Consider the following 18,302-nt stretch of genomic DNA (forward strand, 5'->3'; position numbering starts at 1 on the left):
ATAGTTTGTTCCAGACCGGGACCGAAGAAGCCGAAGGGGGAAACAGGAGGAAAAAGAATGGAGAATGAAGGGGAAAGCGTTCGGAATGTGATATTTAGCAAAAAAATGGAGAGATGGGAAGAGAATTTAAAAAAATATTGACACCCACGAGGTTCGAACTCGTGCCTCCGAAGAGACCAGGAATGTATGGTAAGGTGACCTTACCCTGGCGCCTTAGACCACTCGGCCAGAGTGCCAATTGATGCAAGGTGATGGGATATCTGGGGATGGAACAGGTGGTTTAGTGGGATGGTAAAAAAGTGTATTTTTGACTTTTGGAATGTGTGGCTTTGGATTTGGCAAAGTTGCTGTAGAAATTTCAAATGCCTAGGTGCCCGGAATCGTGAGATAAATGATTTCTCGTTCCACATCAATTTTTTGAACAAAAAGACAGCATAACCAAAAACTACGCATAAAAATGAACATCCTAAACCTTTCTTGTATCCCTATTGAGCTTGTGTAGGCCGACTTACACCTCTCTCTATTCCATTTGCAACCATCACCAAAACACATCCTATACATAATGCGACATCAAGATAGCTCATCTACCTACCACTCCATACTAAACATGTCCATTCCACCCGTCCAGCTTCGAGATACTATAGAAAAAACTGCACGTTATGTGCTTAAGAACGGTGCTGGCTTTGAAGAAAGACTATTGAAGAACGATACCGACGATAAGTTCTCTTTCCTCAAGCCTGACAATCAGTACCATGAATACTATAAGGCTCTGCTTACCAAGCCTAAAACACCAGAAACTGAAGAGAAAACAGAGAAGGTCGAAACGAAACCTCTAGAAAAACCCGATGAACTACGTTTTCTTGCTGACCTACCGCCTATCCTGTCGTTTGACCTTGAGGTTGTGAAGCTTACTGCACTCTATGTGGCTTGCAATTCAAACAGACATATCGATGCACTTTACAAGTATATGGAACAACGTGGGAATAGAAGCCAATTTGCATTTTTGAAACGTTCACACCTGGTTCATGCGTTGTTTATGAAATTGGTGAAACAGTACCAGACAGTGATTAACTTGGTGGAAGATCCAGAGAAAGACCACCAGTCAAAAAAGATTCTTGAAAGCATATCACAGGAGAAACCTGACTTGTTTCAGAAAGCATATAACCGGGCTGTCTATGAACAGAAGCATAAGATCGAGAAAAAGACCGAAGAAACAGAAAGAAAGAATAAACAACTACATTATGCTTCTATCGACTGGCAGAACTTTACACTAGTGGCAAAGGTCAATTTTGATGCTGTTGACGAAGTTTCTGAGCTTGCTGTGCCGTTATCAAGAGATGATATCATGTATAGATCCTTGCAAGCTCGTTCAAAGGAGATCGAAGTTCCAACGGCAGCACCAAAGAAAGAACCATCAGTTGAAGTTCCAGAGCAAAATGAGGATAAGGAGCAAGAGAAAGAAAAGCAGCCAGAGGAAGCAAAACCACAGCCAAAGGTACCAAAGGGCATGAAGATTAAAGCTGCAGGTGAATCAAGGCTCAAACGTAAGAATAAAGAGTCTACACCAGGTGCACAGAGAACGATCAAGTGTCCTATTACAGGAAAGCAAATACCCGAGCAAGAGTTTGACACTCATTTACGAGTGCTTCTTCGGGACCCACGGTACCAGGAACAGAAGAGCAATTTCATGAAGAAGAACTTCACGTATGAGTCGAACCTCACCACTGATCAGGTTTACGAGAATATCAAGCGGCTTGTGAAGAAGCGTGATTTATCTGAGGAGGAAGAGGAGCAGCAAAAACGTAAGAAGATTGACGTGAAATGAATAAGATAATGCATAATACACATTTGCCAAATGCGTAGGTTATTCTACATCGTTTTCGAACAAGGTGATATTTATAGATACCAATTATAGTACGGTGATGGGGGTGAACGAAGCCTGAGAATTATTAAAACCAAGAACAAGCTCCACTTAAGCCTTCAAAGAGGAAGCTCTTCTCTTCTTGATTTCGGCTCTCTCAGCCTTACGCTCGTGCAAACGCTGAGCCAACAACTGAGCGTACTCAGCGGCAGCGTCTCTCTGCTGTCTAGCATTGTTGATCTTCTTGGCCTTCAAAGCTCTCTTTCTCTGCAAGGTCTGAGGAGTGATCAATCTCTGGATCTTTGGAGCCTTGGTGAAGGTCTTACCGTTCTTCTCGACGGTTCTTCTGACAACGTAGTCTCTGACGTCGTCCTCCTTAGTCAAACCAAAGAACTTTCTGATGTGGTTGGCTCTCTTTGGACCCAATCTCTTTGGGGTGGTGGTGTCGGTCAAACCCTCAATGTCCTGGTCACCCTGCTTGACAACAGCAAGAGCAATGACAGACAAGTCCTGGTTGACGATACAGCCTCTAACGGACTTTCTCTTTCTCTCACCAGATCTTCTTGGTCTGTAACAAGAGTGGCCCTCAGACAACAACAATCTGACTCTGGTTGGGTGCAAGACACCCTGCTTCATTGGGAAACCCTGCTTGTCGTTACCACCAGTGATCTTGAAGATGTAACCCTTGAACTCATCGCTCACAAGGTCACCCTCGACTTCCTGACCCATACGCTTCTCGTAGAAAGCACGCAACTTGTGCTCGTCATCAATGTCGATACTCTTCTGGGTACCGTTGGCTGGGTAAGAGATGTTTAACTATTCTGTTAGTACGGTGTTGGCTTTTGAACGAGGGACTTTGTCATTGGATATTTGTTTCTTGTTTCTTGAATCTTCAATTGTTTGTGCCTCTGGAATGGCGGATGGGGGAATTTGACATGGACGGGCGGCGGGATCACATTGACTGCTTCGTCTCCTCGTTGGTATTGATGGATTTCTGGCGTTGGGACATACCTTCATGTTGAACTTGTTAGCCTAGATGGAGATGAAAAGAAAAATTTTTAAGCGGGCCTGGTGAAAATTGAATTTTTTTTTTCTCCCCCAGCTTCGCAGTAGTGTGGGTTGGCGCTCGCAGGGAAACCAAGGGCTCTGTGTGCAGGCCCCTAGTTATACTGGTTGAATATAGTGCGAAAAAGTGATCACGTGGAGCTAGACATTGGTAGGGCTCGAGCCCGCATCACCCATCCACCCCAGTGAAGGATAGTAGTAAGTTTGGACATGGCAGGTATTTTTAAAAAAAAGCGATGTACGTTAGTTTTCGTAGGGGTGAGGTAATGGAAATGAGTTGTTCTGAGGGTGCTATGGAGGTTGGTCGGGGAATTGAATTGAGTGGTTACTCCAAAGTGTATGCTCAGTGCTCAATGTACTGAAGAAGCTATGCTGTTTATTAGTGTAGCATTATCACGGTAGAAAGGCTGCTTTGGCTAGGTAGCTGATTTCAATGTTAATTGACAGAATGGAGTTCTTATGTGTTGAGTGCTTTAGGGTAGAGTTGACGGTGACCATTACCCTACTGGGCATTAGTAATGGCTGCAAATGAGGCTTATGGTGAGAGTAGATGGGCCTAAGGAGTGAGTGTTTTCATTTAAAATCCTTATAATTCCTTATATTCTGTTTCTATTCTGCTCTAGACTTATTCATCGAGTAAAAGAAGTTATTGTTCAGACTTGTAATCAGGAGATATCATTCTAGTGTTTAGCAGCTGGAAGTCTCCCCTATCAATAGTCACAGATAAGTACACCATTAACCAGTTCTTCAACACTTTTTCCATGTCCTTTAAATCAATTTTCGTTCTTCATTGCTCCTCTTCTTCCATGTCGCTATGAAGTAATACCTGGCGTACCTAAGCAATACCCTATCTACAGCTTCATTATCTACACCTTCATTAAAAATCATATCATTAAATCTCTCAAATACATGCTTATTCGTTTCATAATATACACTTCTTATACATCGTCGTGAGGTCCACTGCATAGCAAAGTCCGGTAGGGCCGTCCATCCATCTGGCTGGCCCCTCTATAATCCCATGATGCTACTTCTTGTAGTTAAATTGCCCACCAATATACATATCCAGACTTTGTGGCAGTGTGTTGGATGTACTCTGTTGGGCAGGTTGTGGTTGTGACAGGTTGTTTTGTGAAGCCAGCTGCTCCTCGTTCTGCCCTCCGGGCGGGAACGTTCGTTGTCCTCCAGCAGAAGGATTATTTCCTCCTCCAACTGCCAGCAGAAGTGACCCTCGTGCATTCATAAACATTGGGTTCCCCGTCATCGGTGTAGTACCACTACCCGAAGGAACCATCCCCACGAAATAATGGGGCATATTCGGCGGGAAAGATGTCATACCCAGAGGCCAGTCTTGCAGAGGGTACAAATTAGACGGTGAAGGAAATATATCGTTAACGTACCGCGACGGAAGAGCCGACATGGGTGTTTGTTCTGGGTTAGCAAACTGGGGCGGGAAAGTAGGTTTATATTTCTGCGGGTCATCGTTTTCGTTATTATTGTTAGCACCTTCTTCGTTTGTAGTGTTCTCTCCATGGGCTGTAGCACTCACCTGGCCCATATACTGCTGATTAAACACTTGGTTTAGTACTGGTGTAGGCAATATGGCAGGCTGATACAGGCCAGGAGAGGCCTGAGGTATGGAAGAAAAGAACGGGATACCAGAATTTCTCGGAAGTTGTGGAGCCATGGCAGATGAAGGGCTCAGGGTTTGGGATTTGCTTATTGCAGGCACCGGAAGCTGAGGAGTGGTTTTCAGCTGAGCAGCCTTTGATTTAGAAAATGCCTCGAAACGTCCCGCTTGCAGACCATTATTCTCCTCCTTGATGTGTGGCTTCTTCTCACTAGTATCCAAAGCGGTGATTGTCTTTGCCGAGTCGTTGCTGCTCGAGTTCTTAGCGTCCGAAGGGATCTGAACCCTCAAAACCGGTCTTTGCAGAGGTTTATCCTTTGGAGCATCGGCAAACTGAGACATTCGTGAGCCCACCAGTTGTTTAGACGAGTACATGGACGAAGGAGTCGACTGGCGGGACGGTTTCAGCGGTTTATGGCGTTTAGGCTCAGGAGACTCGGAATCGTAATCTGAATCAGCATCATCCACAGGCACATCGGGGAGCTCCTGTTTAGGCAGAAGCGGAGGCCTGGAGTCTCTATGGCTCCGGTCCCTTAAGTGAACATGGGACTTCTTCTTGTAATTGCCATAGTTTTCAGGCAGTTTCTGTTCGTGGATATCGCAATGGCCATAGCTCTTGATGAGCTCAGGCGTATCCACCGACGAAAACTCATAAATCTTATTGTTATTCCCCACGATGATCACAGCAAGGTCGACCTGACAAAGCACAGCCAATTCGTGAGCTTTCTTAAAGAGGCCAGCCTTTCTCTTGACAAACGTGACAGTTCTGTTGCGGTCGTCAGTCAAGGGCTCAATGGCAATCTTTCTTCTGCCCATAGTCAAGTGACAAAAAAAATATAAAGGAGTCAGTTATTAAGGTAGAACGGCTGCGTCGAATGGAGTGCCGGGAACGGTTTTGTGTTGACAGATAAAGCGCCGTTGGGAGAGATCTAACAGCGGTACTTATAAATAGAAGCGAACAGGCGATGGAAGCTTGTATGAATTGGCATCCGCACAGAACAAACAGGAAAAAAAAAGGACAAGGTAAAAAAAAAAAAGAGGCCTAAAAAAAGAGAGACTCGCGAAGGCCTCCCACTCTTAAGTATTCAGACAATTAAGGCTACAATGGTTAAAAAAAACTAGAAAACGTCGAGATCCACAGCCAGGCTGAGTTGCAACAGTACATGAAAATTTAACGTGTTTCTGCTGGCTGGACGGGGTTTTGGTGGTACCGTACGTGAAATGACAAGAAGGCTCAGGCTCGGTAGAAATGTGGCTGAGGCAGCCAGAGACAGGCAGAAGAGGCAGGATGAGGTGGATGGACTGAGAAACACCTGATGGAGGGTTTGGGGTTTATGGGTTTTGGGAAGTTTTGGAGGAAGGGAATTGATTTAGGTGGATTTACGTGGATTAAGTAGCAGGTTTAACTGAACTGTAAATTGAAATAAGTGTGTTTGGGTGGAACAGCTGGGCCTGTTGGGGTCTGGAACAGTGTATGCGGCGGTTGGATGCAAAAAAAATTAGGCTGCAAACTGCAACACGCATGGTGGGAAAGTAGCCAGACGTAGCTGGACATAGTAAGATGGGACCTGCTGCTGCTGCTGCTGCGCCAGAAAAGAAAGAGCCTCACGATGGGTCCAGGGCTTTGCTGGTTGTTCTGGGGGTGGCTGTTTCTCTCTCTTTTTTCTTGGTGGTGATGGACCGCTAGTTCCGAAAAGTATGGTTTCGGGGTTGGCGTCCCGACGTTGATGCACAGCTTAACGTATGATCTGGCGGTGAAAGTGGCTAGATGGTGATTCTGGGGACAATGCGTTTACGTTCAGTAGGCTGAGTCGTGGTGGTGATGAATTGAGATAGGATCTAGGGTTGACAAGGACCATTGGTTGAGTGAGTGAGGGTGAGTGGGTGGAGGGAGTTGCTTCAAGGACATTCAATCGTAGCTCAATTCAAAGAATTGGTTGCCAATTGACCAAGGTCAATTGTCAATTGTCAATTGTCTACTGGGGTCTGGCTGCAAAATATGCGGGCCCTCTGGACATAAGGCACCTGGGGACTGACGTAGGTCTTAGCGGAGCCGTATTTGATGCAAAGTTCCCCTTTTTGGATAGACGTGTTCGGTCTGGACGCTTTCGTCTCGTCTTGGCCAAAGCTGAAAATTGACAGGTCCATGCACCTGGAGAATCTATATTTGGAAAGGAAGCCGTTCGTAGTAGTTAGAGAAGGTTTTTCAAGGGCTGTGTGGATGGAGTTAAGACCGGAAAGTAAGTTGGTGATGTCAAGAAAACGGGGTTGGGGGCCCTAAAGGCTTTGCTGTTCCTTGAAGTACCCCTTACCGCTAAGAAGAAGAATTTTGGAGATCGAAGCATGGCTAATTTTAAATCTATTGTTCGGTAAAGTAATGGAAAATTGGATCAACGGACAATCTTGTTAGAAAGGGCTGTGGTACCTGAAAGGTGCCTAGGAGAAGGTCCAGAATGGAAATAGATGGATGAATCCGGAAGTTATGGACCCGGGATGGCTGTTCTATGGATCGGGTTAATGAATTGTGTTTGTGGGGCATATGGGGTTATGTTAGCTGATTAAAAGAAGCAATTCCGGTGAAGATGTTTAAAAGAATATTACGTTCTTGTTAATGAATTAGAGCAAACCTTTATTCGTTTTCTATTCAAGAGGTGAACTTAAATGTGTAGGTAGAAGAACCTTTCCTACAACTTATGGATTTCCTCTCGTTTGAACTATCTCTATCTATATCCCTTTCTAAGGCACAAATGACGTCAAAAATAGTTCCTATTATTACCTATAGTATCCCCACAATTATATATGTCTAAGCTCCTAGTAATTATCCTAAGTTAGTCCTCTTTCCTTCTCAGTGTACCCATATATCTATAAGGTCTACCCATGAACCAAACATATCAAACCAAGAAAAGAAAGCCACACGAAAATGTCCAATAAAAGATCCCATAACCAAATGCCCCTCCCTCTAACCCCATATCTTCTGGTTCCCTTGTACTGTGGACACTGGCTCAGTAATGGCTGCGAAAAACCACCATCTCCAATCATCACCAAACCAGCACACACAAAAGTCATCAGACACAGTTACAATTACTCCTTTTCATTGCTCAACCAGAAACATCACCAAAACCACTATTTTTTTAATTTTCCAGTGGATCACCAATTTTTCATCTGGAGCCTCGTGGTTTCACCATGGACGTCCAACAGCCTTCCCACCAAACATCCCTTCCCACCCAGCACTTCCAAATAAACCACAGTCCCCTTCAAACTCCTCTAATCAACCACATTAAAACCCACCAGCTGCCAAATTTTTCCATTTGTTGGCCGGTTCGGTCAAATAGTCTGTTCTATCCAACTAAACGTCCTGCACACACGCGCCAGTCGTTGGCACTGTCAAATAACACGCTTCAAGCTCCACTACATACAACAAACAAGGCTACTCAAGCACCAACCAATACTAGTCTCTGGACAACGTGAAGGGCGAGTTTCCATTCCTTTCTCGTCATGAGTTCCAGAAGAAGAAAAGCGGCCGGCCGGCCGAATCACCATAGAGTTGACTTGACTGCTTTAGCCAGCGACGTTATACCTTCAGGACCAACACCTTCGTCTTCAACCAATGAGGCGCTGGATGAGCCTGCTCCGGGTCCTCCTCCAAGAAGGGCTAAACCTCCTCAAAGCTCGCTGAGTTTGGAGAACTCCAAGTCTGACGAAAGTGCATCTTCTGGCGCTCCTCCACCTCGCCGTGCTGCTGTCAGACCGCCTACGAATGTAATTGACCACCCACAGCCGGTTTTGGACGATAAGAAGGATGAAGAGGAACAACAGGAAAGTCAAAAACTGCAGGATTTGCCATGGCCAGGTCAAGAGAGTCAGAATTGGCAGGAGAACCAAGATCTGTCTGATCTACAACAAAGCGAGCCATGGGACGACCAAAAGCAAACTGAAACTTCGAATCAGGAAAGTCAGCCATGGGACAATGCAGCTACTACGTCTCTACCTTGGGAAGAGAACCAGCCTACAGCGACTGAACAACAGCATCAACAACAGCATGAACTTGACCAGTACCAGCACGACCAAGAGCTTTACGATCACCAGAATCTCGAACAGTCTGCTCAATCGGACCAGTCGTCCCTTCCATGGAGCCAACCTCCATTTGAAGTGCCTTGGGAAGGTAACCAAAACAACCAGCCAAGAGCACACCAGGAAAACTTCAGCACTCAAGGATCCTTGCCTTTGCCATGGGATGAAGAGAATCAAGATGAAGATGCTTCGGGCTGGGATGCTTACACCAACATAGAGCTTGAAGAGAGCCAGCAGCTCAACCAGGCAGCCCATGAGCCTCAACAACAAACGCATGAACAACAGGATACCCAAACGCATGAAGAGGCTTATGGACATGATGCTGACCAGGATGCTCAAGATGATGCTCAGAAATGGCACCAAGATAATCAGTATTTCCAAAACCCTGTGGAGGATCGAGCTGAAAGCCACTACTGGGATCAACAAGCTGCTCAACAACATCACAACACCGATGGATCTTTTCCACATTCAGGTGAGCCTGGTATAGAACATGAGAAGGATCCATGGGACCACGACGATGATGAACTTGATGATGATCCGTGGGATCAAGATGTTGATGTCAATTTGGAAGAGGTTCAAAACACAGCATCAGGTCAAGACGCCAAAATAGAGGAGTCATCCCATGCAGCTCCATGGGACCAAGAAGAAGCTGCTGACAATTTCCAGGGAGATGATGCTTGGAACCCTGCGAACGAGCAGACTGAAGAGGGCTATGGTGAAGAGCAATTCTTGCAAGATCCATCTCAGCAACATGACATTCTGGAAAGCCATGTTGAGGAAAACGACTTCCAAGAGCATAATGCCCACGAAAATACGGCTCCAGAGCATGTCACTCACGAGCAAGAATTTTTACAGGATGAGGAGGTTCCGCAAGACTTCCCAGAGCATGAAACTCAAGATCAGGCTCAAGATCAGGTTCAAGATCAGGTTCAAGAGCAACAGGACGAGGTTCAGGAATACCAACAGCATGAGCTAGAGGAGCATCAAGGATATGAAGAAAATGACCAAGGTCACCTTTACGAGAACGATCATCACCAACAGACGTCTTTGCCTTGGGAGGAGAATGACAATGCTACTGCTGCTCATGATGAGTTCCCAGGTCAACAGGAACAATACCCAGAGGGCGAGTCACAGTTCTTTGATCAAATTGCTAACCAAGAAGATCCTGAACAAGAACAAGGCCACAACGAACACGAACCTACACAGCATGAAGACCATCTTGATTTGAATGATGATGGCCTAGATAGCATCTTGGATGATGACGGTTTCCTTGCCGAAAGTGAATCTCCTCCTCCCGTGTTGCCTCAGGACGAGGGACAGAAACATGAGCAGGAGAATTATGACACTGTCATTCACCATCGTGCCAATGACACGCAGGATGCCGATGAAAGCTTGAACAATAAGCTGAGAGCTCTAGAAATGCTTGATTTGGACGAGGACTTGCTCTTGGATGAGGAATTCCTTGAGGACGAGGCACCAACCGAGCCGCCTGCTCAACCGGTGGCTCAGCCATCTTATCCCCCGGTTCCACAAGGTCAACCACAACAAGCTCCTCAACCGCATACCCATAAAGCTCCTGAAGTTTCGTCAGCTAAGTCAAAATACGCTCCTTCGCTGAAATATGCTCCCGTTGCTCCTGCTGCTCCTTCTGCACCAGGAGGAAACCCTTATGCTCCTCAAGCAGCGGAACCAACAAAGGCTGGCCTTGTAACGGCAGTTAAACCAAGGGGCCCTAACATCGAGTCCAAACTGACAGCTGTCACAACTGAATTCCACCCTCTGCGTTTGGCCCAGAATACTCAAAGAGATGAAGTGAAGGAACAGCTTAATGCTGCTAAAAAGAAGAATGATGCATACGACTTCCCTATGGGTCTAGTGAAGCCACCTACGAGAGCTCCAAGGGTTGCGTCGAAGCATAGCCCTAACGCTTTGACTTCTCCTCCTGTCAGGCAGCCTAACATGGCTAATGCTCCAGCAGGCAATGAAAACATCTCATCAATTGCATCACCTCCCTCTGCGTCAGCAGCAATGGGTCCGTCCGCACCTCCTGCTGCCCAAAAGAGCTTCTTCGAAGAGTATCCTGCTAGTGCAGTGAAGCCAGCCTCGAGACCTGGAAGAGCTGCTGCCGCTTCACACGACCGCAACCGTAGCGTTGAGAAGCCGAACGTTCTCAGCCCAGCCAGTGCACATAGCTCCTTGCCAGCTAAGTCGCCGAAGAATCCTTACGCTGCATTGCAACCTAAGAACCCAGCACATGCTAGTCCTCAGGTTCCTCAACCAGCACTTGGAACTGTCCAGCCCCCTCAGAACCGGTATCAACCCATTCCTTCTGCTCCTCAGGGAATGCCTCCTCAGCCATCACACACCGCTGGTATGCCTGGACCTCCTCCTCAGGCAGTTGGCTTTGTGCCACCACCAGGCCAACAAGCTGCAATGGGTCCTCCACAAAATACAAGACCTGGATTCTCTCCTCATGCGCCAATGGCTCAGCCAGTGGTTCCTTCGCAAAACCAGGGTGCCCAGCCATTCCCTAATATGGGTGGAAGACCTCAAGATCCGCATAAGTCTCCAAGAATGAGTATCAATACTTCGATCCAAGGAAGACCAAATGATAAGGGTGCTTCAACCAGCCCTTACGTTCCAGCTTCTGGTCCTTACGCCCCTAGCGCAAGAGGACATTCTAGAACGAGTTCCATCATTGGCGGAAAGGCGAAGGAAGGCAATCCGTATGCTCCAGTTCAAGGTGCGCCCCCACCTACCCAGCAACATGCTAAAGGTGCTGTGCCCCCTCCAGGGTTCCATACTGCTGGTCCTAGGGCAAGAGGCACTTCTTTGAACAGACCAGGTAAATCCCATTCTGTTTCGAAGGTCAACCCTGCAGCGTTATTAGAAAGGCAGTTCCCTATCTTTCATTGGGGTAACTCTCAAAATGCTGCCTACTTACTTCCATATGAACCTTATAGTTCATTTGATCCAGTGATCAGGACGATTCACGTGGATAAAGTGGCAGATGTTGCAAAGAATCACAAGCTTTACAGTGATTTCCCTGGACCATTGGTGAAGGGCAAGGTCAAGAAAAAGGACATGGAGGCATGGTTGCATAAAGTAATTGTTGCATTGGAAGCTGAGAATCCTTCGTCCGACGAGCTTATGTTAGCAAAGATTCTCAATCTTCTTGTTAAGTTTGACGGTAACTTCAAGAGCGATGAACTCTTACTCGAAATTGCTAAGGTCCTCACGCCTAATGTGGATTATTCTCAAGAAACTTCAGGTGTGAATATGGCGGTTGGAGGCCATGGCATCTCGGCCAATGCATACAAACTCGACAACCAGGGTATCAACACTGTTTGGAACTTGATTCAAACAGGAAAGACCGAAGAAGCATTGTCTATCGCAATGTCTAAAGGTGACTGGGCTCTTTCTTTCATCATTGCTTCCTCGATTGGCCACGAAAGGTTCGCCAAGGTCGCTTCGGACTATGCCAGAATCTCGTTCCCATTCCAGAAGGGCCAGATTGCAAAGGTGCAGCATTTGATGCCTATCCTTATGAAGATATTTGTTGGAAATTCTGCTGGTGTTATCAGCGATTTTGAGAATGTTACTACAGAAGGTGAATTCGCCAGAATGCACTACAAGGAAATCATCGCCGCTGCAATCGTTAATAACTGCAACACTGACTTCTTAGTGGACTTTGGCAAGTTTTTGTTAAGCTCGAACATGAATACTGCCAGTGAGCTTTGCTTCATTATTGGAGGTATAGTCATGACTCCTACCCCTCTCACAAATGGTGCATCTTTCGAGGCAGTTGGTGTTTTTACTCTGACTTCAGTTTATTCAGAGATCTACGAGTACGTCTTGCTGGTATCGCCTGTCACTAATAACATGGTACCCCCTACAGGGTTGCCCCATTTGCTTCTGTACAAGTTAAGACGTGCTCAAGCTCTTGCTGACTTTGGCTGCTACAATGAGGCAAGAAAATATTGTGACTCAATCGGAAGCGTTATCAGGACACTTGGTAGGTCACCATATGTGAAAGCTCCTATGACTAGAGAATTCCAGGATTTGCTTATCAGGTTATCTAACTCTGGAGCAACAGATTCTGGTTGGCTTGGTGCTAAGATCAGTAAGGTCAACTTGGACAAGATGTGGGGACATTTGGATAAGTTCATTGGCGGTGAAGATTCAACGCCTAAACCTCAGGACACTGGTATTTTCAGTAAGTTCAGTCCCTCAGTCTCCCGTAATGCATCGGCTTTGGATGTTACCCAGATCCCAAATGGATCTCAATATCGTCCTGACTTAAACAGGACGCCTTCACTTGCGTCTGCACCTGCTGGCCATGGTGACTTCAGCCCGATGCAACAACAAGGTCGCTCTAACCCGCTGAGATATGCCCCAGGAGGACCAGGAAGCTTGAAGAAGGGCCCTCCTTCTATACTGGGCCCATCAAGCTTCCATCAGCCAGCCCCACCAAGCATTCAACTGCAGCCTTCGTTCCACAAGAATCATGTCAGTAATGGATCACTGTCGAGCGTGAATGCTCTTGACCCTAGCCCGGTCAATGAAGAACAGAAGCCTCCACTCAAACAGGCTTCTTCGTTTGCTCCAAGACAGCCACAACCTCCTCGCAATCCGATGTACAGCAATCGCTCAGGACAGGTATCGGCTCTGTCAATTGTGTCGCACATGAGTCCTCAGCAGCATAACGTTCATCGTGATCATGATCATCATGGTAGATTTGAGTTGCCTGATCTTGATGACACAAATGAACATCCAATCATGGAACGTTCGCCTAGAGGTCTTGAAAGAGGCCATTTCCGCACATCCCTGTTGCAAAGTGAGGTACAAGATGGCATTGATGTGAACGAGGAGAACCATGTACCATCCACGATTGAAGAGAAGTCAGAGGAATCTTCGAGCCATCGCCCATCGCAAGGCAACGTGGCGCCACCGCATGAGAAGGAGAAGGAGGAGCCTAAACTTGCTGAACCAGAGGTAGAAGAAGAGAAAGAAGAAGAGGAAGCCAAGAAGCCATCTGAAGAATCCATTGCACCACCACCTATTTCAACGAGAAAGGCTCTTCCACCAAGGTCTAATCCTTACGCACCTGGTGGATCTAGAGGACAGGCTCGTGGAACGAGTTCTAACAGGTATGGACCAGGCAAGACGGCCAATAAGTACGCTTCTCCTCACCCTTCGCAACACAAGGACTTTTTAGAGAGATCGACCCCCAACGTTTCCATGCATGAAGGCCCTAACCCAGAAGAGCTGAATGGCGATGTTCCAAAGACTGAAGAGCCTAAGAAACCTGAGGTTCCAGAGGCTCCTAAGGAGGAGGAGGAGAAGGAGAAAGAGAAAGAAGCTGAACAGCCTTCCGAGCCTCCAGCACAAGAGAAGCCTCCTGTTAATGCACCTCCTGCTAGAGGACCACCAAGAGCAAACGGTCCACCTGGTAGAAGAAAGAATCCTTACGCTCCACAAGCCAGAAATCCATATGCTCCGAAGGGCCCCGAAGAACACAAGGAACCAGAGGAGCCAAAGGAAGAGCAGGCAAGTAAGCCTCCTGTCAATGCTAATGTCGATGTCAGTGTGGATTACGGTGTTGAAGAGAGCATGGAAGCATCTGATGAGCCTAAGCCACCAATGCCAGGAAGAGTTGTTTCTCCAACTGCCAGGGCTCCATATGCGAACCCATTCCAACACGAGAAAGCCGGCGTGGAAGGTGGACTCGAGGATTTCTCGATTCCAGGCTCTCCAGAGTATACTACTAGAGCCAACTCAGTGATTGGCCACAATGGCTTGTTCTCGAGTAAGTTATCTCAGTCACAGCAGTCGGTGATGTACCAGCAGTACGAGGTGAAGGATGATACCGTTCATGATTACATTCCTGTTCCAGAGGATGAAGAAGATGAGGAAGATAAAAAGGCCAAGAAGAGAAAGGAGGAGAAGAAAGCGCAAGGCTCACAAACTCCAGAAAGCGAAAGTTGGCTCAGTAAGTTGAGAGGTAAGAAGGCTACTGACGATAAGCCTAAGCCCATCAAGGCCAAGCTCGGAACCAAGAACACCTTCTACTTCAGCGAGGAACACAACAGGTGGATTGACGGAAGCAGACCAATAGATGAACAAATCAAGGAAGTGGCGCCTCCACCACCTCCTATGAAGAAGAAGGTTGCACCTAAAGCACCTGAGCCAAAATCTGATGCTCCATCGCCTGCTGGACCATCTGAAGGACCATCTGAATCATCCTCAGCACCTTCGGGACCTTCGGCACCTTCAGGACCCAAAGCTCCAGCTTCTGGTCCAGGCGGACCATCTAGAGCAGGTGCAAGGGCCAAGCCTAGAGGAAACTTAGCCAATGCCAACTTGGATGATCTTTTATCGTTAAGCAGTGGTGCTCCATCTGGAGGCCGCAAGCCAAAGAGAAGATACGTGAATGTGTTAGAAAAGAAGTAACCAGGATCAGCAGCGCTAGCCCTGGAAATACATAGAAATAAAGAAATGATGCCGAAGGTCGTCCGACCAGGAAGAATGTAAGACATTTATCCAGCAAGTCGCTTAAGTATGCCTCTTAAGTATGGGGCCTCTTAAGCACCGGTGGCTGCGAAAAGTAAGCCTACCAGTTACCAATATACCCTCAGCTATTCCCCAACTTTCCAGCCTAGAACACGAAACTAAAACAGAAACCAATACTCCCACTCCCCCAGCTTCTCCTCAACCAATTTCTTTTTCATTCTTTGGTTTCTTATACTTGCCTTTGTTGGAATCAATGGTCGTGCGGGACTCATATCTTCCAGGACGCCACTCCGGGTAATTAAGTAACGGCGAAGAACAACAGAAAAAAGTGAAGGTATAAAAACCGAGTTCGTGACCTGCACACAAGCCAGTTCTCAGACGAAGAGCCATCAACGATGATTTTTTTTTCTTTCTTGAAAGGTTTTCCCTTTTCTCAGAGAAATCTCCAGCTTCTGCCTCCCACCGTTACGGATTTTTAACTTGAATAATCGCCAGAGCCCAGCCTCGCCGTTGTTCATTAAAACGTTCGTACCTATTTTCTAAAAAAAAAGAAAAAAATCAGAAAAACCGTTTAAAAAAATAAAAAAAAATATAAAATCAACCATGTCTGCCTCCGACGCAACCCAAATCACTGAGTCCATGGACAACTTGAACATCGACTCTACCGCTCCTTCCACCCAGCCAGAGAACACCGCTTCTGAAGGTGCTGCTCAGGGTGAGGGCGATTCTGTGGCCGACACTTCTGCTTCCTTGTATGTGGGAGAGTTGAACCCTAGCGTGTCTGAGGCTGCTTTGTTCGAACTTTTCTCTCCATTGGGACAGGTTTCTTCGATCAGAGTTTGCCGTGACGCCGTGACCAAGAAGTCCTTGGGTTACGCTTACGTCAACTACCACAAGCACGAGGATGGTGAGACTGCTTTGGAGGAGTTGAACTACTCTCCTATTGAGGGTAGACCATGCCGTATCATGTGGTCTCAGAGAGACCCATCTTTGAGAAGAAACGGTGATGGTAACATCTACATTAAGAACTTGCACCCTGACATTGACAACAAGGCCTTGCACGACACTTTCTCTGCTTTCGGCCACGTCTTGTCCTGTAAGGTTGCTACTGACGAGGCTGGCAACTCCAAGGGTTTTGGTTTTGTCCACTACGAGACCGCCGAGTCTGCCGAGTCTGCTATTGACAGCGTCAACGGTATGTCTTTGAACGACCGTGAGGTGTACGTCGGTAAGCACGTTTCCAAGAAGGACCGTGAGTCCAAGTTCGAGGAGTTGAAGGCTAACTTCACCAACGTGTTCGTCAAGAACTTTGGCCCAGAGTACTCTGAGGACGAGTTGACCAAGTTGTTCTCTCCTTACGGTCAAATCACTTCTCTCCACTTTGAGAAGGACCACGAGGGTAAGTCTAAGGGCTTTGGTTTCGTCAACTTTGAGTCTCACGAGTCTGCTGTTAAGGCCGTCGATGAGTTGAACGACCAGGAGATCAACGGCCAGAAGATCTACGTCGGCAGAGCTCAGAAGAAGAGAGAGAGAATCGAGGAGTTGAAGAAGCAGTACGAGTCCACCAGATTGGAGAAGTTGTCCAAGTACCAGGGCGTTAACTTGTTCGTCAAGAACTTGGACGACACCGTCACCTCCGAGCAGTTGGAGGAGGAGTTCAAGCCTTTCGGTACCATCACCTCTGCCAAGGTTATGGTTGACGAGACTGGCAAGTCTAAGGGCTTCGGTTTCGTTTGCTTCTCCACCCCAGAGGAGGCCACCAAGGCTATCACCGAGATGAACCAGCGTATGGTTGTCGGTAAGCCATTGTACGTCGCTCTTGCCCAGCGTAAGGAGGTCAGACGTTCTCAGTTGGAGCAGCAGATTCACGCTCGTAACCAGATGAGAATGCAGAATGCTGCTGCCGGCGGTATGCCAGGCCAGTTCATGCCACCAATGTTCTACGGTCAACAGCCAGGTTTCTTCCCAGGTAACGGTAGAGGCGGCAACGGTCCATTCCCACCAAACCCTCAGATGATGATGCCAAGAGGCCAGATGCCTCCACCACAGGGTCAGTGGCCAAGAGCTGGTCCAAACGGCCAGCCAGTCCCAATGTACGGCATGCCACCAATGTACGGTGGTGAGTTCCAGGGTCCTAACGGTCGCCAACAGAGAGGTGGTTTCCCACCACACCGTGGCCAGAAGGGTGGCCCAACCAAGGCCAGAGACTTGGCTGCCATCATTGCCAACGCTCCTGCTGAGCAGCAGAAGAGAATCTTGGGTGAGGAATTGTACCCTAAGATTGTTTCTACTGGTAAGGCTGACGAGCCAGAGGCTGCTGGTAAGATTACCGGTATGATGTTGGATTTGGAGAACCAGGAGATCTTGGCTTTGTTGGAGGACGACGAGTTGTTCGGCACCCACTTTGAGGATGCCTTGACTGCCTACGAGGACTACAAGAAGTCTTCTGAGGAGGCCACCACCGAGGCTTAAATCTGCCACATTCTGCCAGTGACGACAGAGAATAGTTAATTTCTAGTTCTGAATGTTTGCTTACTAGTTTTTATTTTTGGATGGGTAATTGGATGAGATATATATACCATGAAAAAAAGAAAAAACATGAGAATTCCTTGTAGCGACGTAGCAGAGACGTGATGGAGACAGGAAAGAGACGATAAGTCTCTTTCGATTGAATGGGATGAAGAAATTTATAAAAAATGAAATTTTTCAATTTTTAGCATAAGTAGCAGAAAACCATGATATTCATGAACTCTCGTAAATACTACAAACGTAGACACCATTCCCTACTTCCACAAACAGCCACCAAATGAAAAACAAAAAAAAAAAAAAAAAGAAAGACATAAACTGAAACCATTAAACTGCCAAGCCTTGACTCCTCCTCCCCTACCCCTTCTTCCAAATAAACTACCAATCCAAGGCTTAAGCTTTCTGAGACATACTAGTAAACCTCCTACCTCTAACCCTCCACCAACTCCCATACCAACCCCCTAAAATTCCAAATCCCAAAAAGCCTTCTTTCCATTCATCTTCCAGAATACTACCTTCCCCCTGCCACGTATCAATATCCTCCCATATTTGCCCATCACGGAACTTCCTCTTTCTCTACCTTAATGGCTGCAAAAGGCAGGTCCACCTAAGTGCACCTGAGACATACCCCATAGTAAA

The 18,302-nt window shown here is 46.9% G+C and overlaps 4 protein-coding genes across 4 annotated transcripts; 3 read left to right on the forward strand and 1 right to left on the reverse strand. All coding sequences in view use genetic code 12, as the record gives it.

The window, feature by feature from the left end:
- Window positions 1-607: 607 nt before the first annotated feature.
- Window positions 608-1,825, forward strand: CXQ85_000983 (uncharacterized protein; the record flags this gene model as incomplete). The annotated part of the gene is made up of 1 exon (XM_025484706.1): window positions 608-1,825. One exon carries the CDS (start codon window positions 608-610, stop codon window positions 1,823-1,825), a length of 1,218 nt encoding a protein of 405 aa, XP_025339637.1.
- A 147-nt stretch (window positions 1,826-1,972) lies between these two features.
- RPS6A (40S ribosomal eS6 domain-containing protein) lies at window positions 1,973-5,369 on the reverse strand (the record flags this gene model as incomplete). Its single annotated transcript, XM_025484707.1, has 2 exons — window positions 1,973-2,658; window positions 4,262-5,369. The coding sequence occupies 2 exons, from the start codon at window positions 5,367-5,369 to the stop codon at window positions 1,973-1,975; spliced, it is 1,794 nt and encodes a 597-aa protein (XP_025339638.1).
- Window positions 5,370-8,048: 2,679 nt separating this feature from the next.
- Window positions 8,049-15,077, forward strand: CXQ85_000985 (uncharacterized protein; the record flags this gene model as incomplete). The annotated part of the gene is made up of 1 exon (XM_025484708.1): window positions 8,049-15,077. One exon carries the CDS (start codon window positions 8,049-8,051, stop codon window positions 15,075-15,077), a length of 7,029 nt encoding a protein of 2,342 aa, XP_025339639.1.
- Window positions 15,078-15,740: 663 nt separating this feature from the next.
- Window positions 15,741-17,609, forward strand: CXQ85_000986 (polyadenylate-binding protein; the record flags this gene model as incomplete). The annotated part of the gene is made up of 1 exon (XM_025484709.1): window positions 15,741-17,609. One exon carries the CDS (start codon window positions 15,741-15,743, stop codon window positions 17,607-17,609), a length of 1,869 nt encoding a protein of 622 aa, XP_025339640.1.
- Between the last annotated feature and the right edge of the window lie 693 nt (window positions 17,610-18,302).

The sequence above is a fragment of the Candidozyma haemuli genome, assembly GCF_002926055.2.
Source record: "Candidozyma haemuli strain B11899 chromosome Unknown B_2014730914, whole genome shotgun sequence".
NCBI lineage: Eukaryota > Fungi > Ascomycota > Pichiomycetes > Serinales > Metschnikowiaceae > Candidozyma > Candidozyma haemuli.